At 63.5% G+C, this 2,667-nt stretch overlaps 1 protein-coding gene across 1 annotated transcript in view; it reads left to right on the top strand.

Moving 5' to 3' along the window:
• The first annotated feature begins 22 nt into the window (after window positions 1-22).
• Window positions 23-2,667, top strand: part of CUNH8orf58 (chromosome unknown C8orf58 homolog) — a 5,764-nt gene continuing 3,119 nt past the window's right edge. Inside the window, 4 exon segments of the mRNA XM_017889966.1 lie at window positions 23-1,554; window positions 1,903-2,043; window positions 2,185-2,293; window positions 2,413-2,525. Coding sequence (XP_017745455.1) covers window positions 613-1,554; window positions 1,903-2,043; window positions 2,185-2,293; window positions 2,413-2,525 — 1,305 coding nt within the window. The 5' untranslated portion in view covers window positions 23-612.

Raw genomic sequence — 2,667 nt, 5'->3', positions numbered from 1 at the left:
CGCCTCCCGCCCCCAAGCCGGGCAGCCTCGCTCAGCTCCTCGCCCAGCCCCGCGCACCCGGCGGGCGGCGCCCGCCCCGCTGCGCCTCCCTCGCCGCCTCTGGAGAGGCGGTCATCAGGGGACGCCGTGCAGGCTGGAGCCCCTCTGGACTCAGGCGTCAAACCAGCCACCGCCTCCGCCCCACTTCCTCCGGCTCCGCTTCCCTCACCTTCCCGCTCCGTCTGAGGATGTGGGAATCCGCCCCCGCCCCAGCCCCCTCCGTGGCTGCGGACCCCTCTCCCACCCAGTGACCTCCTGGCCCACTTCCTTGCCCAGAGGGGCCTGGGTTGGCATCCGGCTCCCGCGTGCCCCGCAGGTCGTCCCCGCTCCCCCCGGCCTGTTTCCCGTACCGTTCATTCCGCCAGGACGCCTCGTCGCGAGAGGGCCTGGCGGAGGTGACGGTGAGGGGGTGCTAATGCTGCCCCTTCGTCCCTTTCACTTCAGTTCTTTAATTTTAAACTTTTCATAAAATCTTCACTATTCCTCACTTACAACAGAAACCCAAATCGGTGAGAGCGGTGATTTTTATCATTCTCCCTGTGAGCTGCAGGAGAGATTTCACCTGGCATCCTGATGCCGCAGGGGCCCCCAGGGAGCAGATGGGATCCCAGGCTTTCCTCTCTGTCCCCTCTCCCCTCTCCCCTCTCCCTGAAGCTGGACACAGTCCTACTCCCGCTTGGGGAGCAGCGGAAGAGCCTGTGGCTCCCCACTTCTGACTTGGGAGATGGTGGGCTGATCCTAGGTGGGAAGCGCAGGCGCAGGCCGTCTAAGGGATTGATGGATGTGGCCGACCAGGGCTTTGCCTACCACAGAGCTCAGAGCACGGGTTCCCTGTCGCTAACAACTGTTGTGAAGGGAATCCCATCCACACATCTCCCAAATAGCTGGGGCCATATCCGGGCGGCCCGTGGCTGTCCAGTGACCACCCTTCCTCGCTGGTCAGGGACACTCCTCCCTGGGGCAGTGCTGCCAGCCGTCAGGAATGCTGGGGGTGTTGGGGGTGGCCTGCCCAACCTGACACTGACTCTCCATGCAGATGGGACTGGCGAGGGCCTGGCACGGGGCTGCATAGTGCCTGGAGTCACCAGCACCTACAGACGGATCCCAGACGCTGCCCACGGGTGCTCATCCTGGGAGAGAGGTGACAAGCTCAGAGGTGTCAGCAGGGAGGCGCTGTTTCTCAAACTGGCTTCCCGGGACTCAGGAGTGGAGATGGCAGCTGGGGACAGCCCCCTGGCCGCCTTACCGGGTCTTTCTCAGGACTCCCTGGACTTTGAATCCTCAGGGAGTCCCGAGCCCCCGGCCCATGTAGACCAGCTCCTGGCCAGCCAGAAGCTGGGGCAGGTGCTGGAGCGTTCCCACCGGCACCCAACAGCTCCCGCTAGCTTGTCAGGACAACACCGCTGCCTGCGGCCGCCCAGCAAGTGCGAGCGTGAAGTGCCCCTTTTTGGAGCAGGGGAACAGGAGTCCCTGGAGGCAGACACAAACCTAGAGGCAGGCCTGGAAGAAGAGGCGGTGAGTGCTCACTCTCAGGCTGGGTTTAAGAGTGGGATGGACATCCTAGCTCCTCTGGTTCTCCCTGAAGCTCTCTCCGGGTGCGGCACTCCCTGCCCCTAATTGCTGGGTTGTGTCATAGATTCTTGCTGCACCCCACTTCCATTTGTGCGCGGCCACCTCCACAGAGGAGCTGGGAAGCTACGGGCCCTGCCTGGCACCATGCCCCGCTGGGCAGTGGGGAAGCTGGCTGCGTGTGTTCCTCCTCAGGGCCCACTCCGCTCCTATCTGCTGGCTGAGCCCAGCCTGGCTGCTTGGGGTAGGGAAGGAGCCTGACTGAAATCTCCCCTATCTCACAATGTCCCACAGGTGGGGGGCCTGGGGCCTGGAGCCTGGGCCTGCCTCCCTGGGCAGGGTCTTCGCTATCTGGAACACCTGTGCCTAGTGCTGGAGCAGATGGCAAGGCTCCAGCAGCTCTACCTGCAGCTGCGGATCCAGAGGCCCCCAGGAGTGAGTGAGAGTCGAGTGGGGGTAGTCAGACCAGCCAGTGGGGTAGGGAGAGGACAGATGGGACCCTGGGAACCGTGGCTGCCCTCAGAACAGCCTCACCCCTCTAACCAGGCCCTGATCACCTGTCTCTCCTGTGCACAGGATCCCGGTGAGGAGGAGTCAGCCCGAGCCCCTTTACCGTCCCCCTTACACACCCCAGGTAATGGAGGGCAGCGGCCATGGGAGCTGCTAAGCCAAACAGAGCAGACAGGTGAGGGGCCATCGTGTCTCCCTTTGTCCTGCATGCCTGGGGTCCCACTAGCAGGTCCTCTGAGCTGAAGCTTGATGGGGTGTCTTCTGGCCCTGGCCAACCTGATTCTTTTTCTGAAGGGGCAAAGGCTGCTTCACCCCCAAAGGTGGAGGTGCCCAGTGCCAACCCTCCCAGGCTGCCAGAAACCCCAGTGGAGCCAGTGTACCACTTGCCATCCTCCCAGGGACACAAGGTAGGGGACGGGTGTATGTGGGGCAGGTGGTGGGCTGGGGTGGGGGGAGGGGAGGTGGGGGATGCATGGGCACCCTGGGGGCCAGCAACTCTGGGAAAATGACAGGATTGATTCCTGTTTGGAGCAGGCGACTCATCCTGGC

Source organism: Rhinopithecus bieti, unplaced genomic scaffold, assembly GCF_001698545.2.
Source record: "Rhinopithecus bieti isolate Rb0 unplaced genomic scaffold, ASM169854v2 scaffold_20129, whole genome shotgun sequence".
Taxonomy (NCBI): Eukaryota; Metazoa; Chordata; class Mammalia; order Primates; family Cercopithecidae; genus Rhinopithecus; species Rhinopithecus bieti.
Note: the sequence above shows the minus strand (reverse complement) of the source record. Positions and strands in the feature narration are given on the sequence as shown.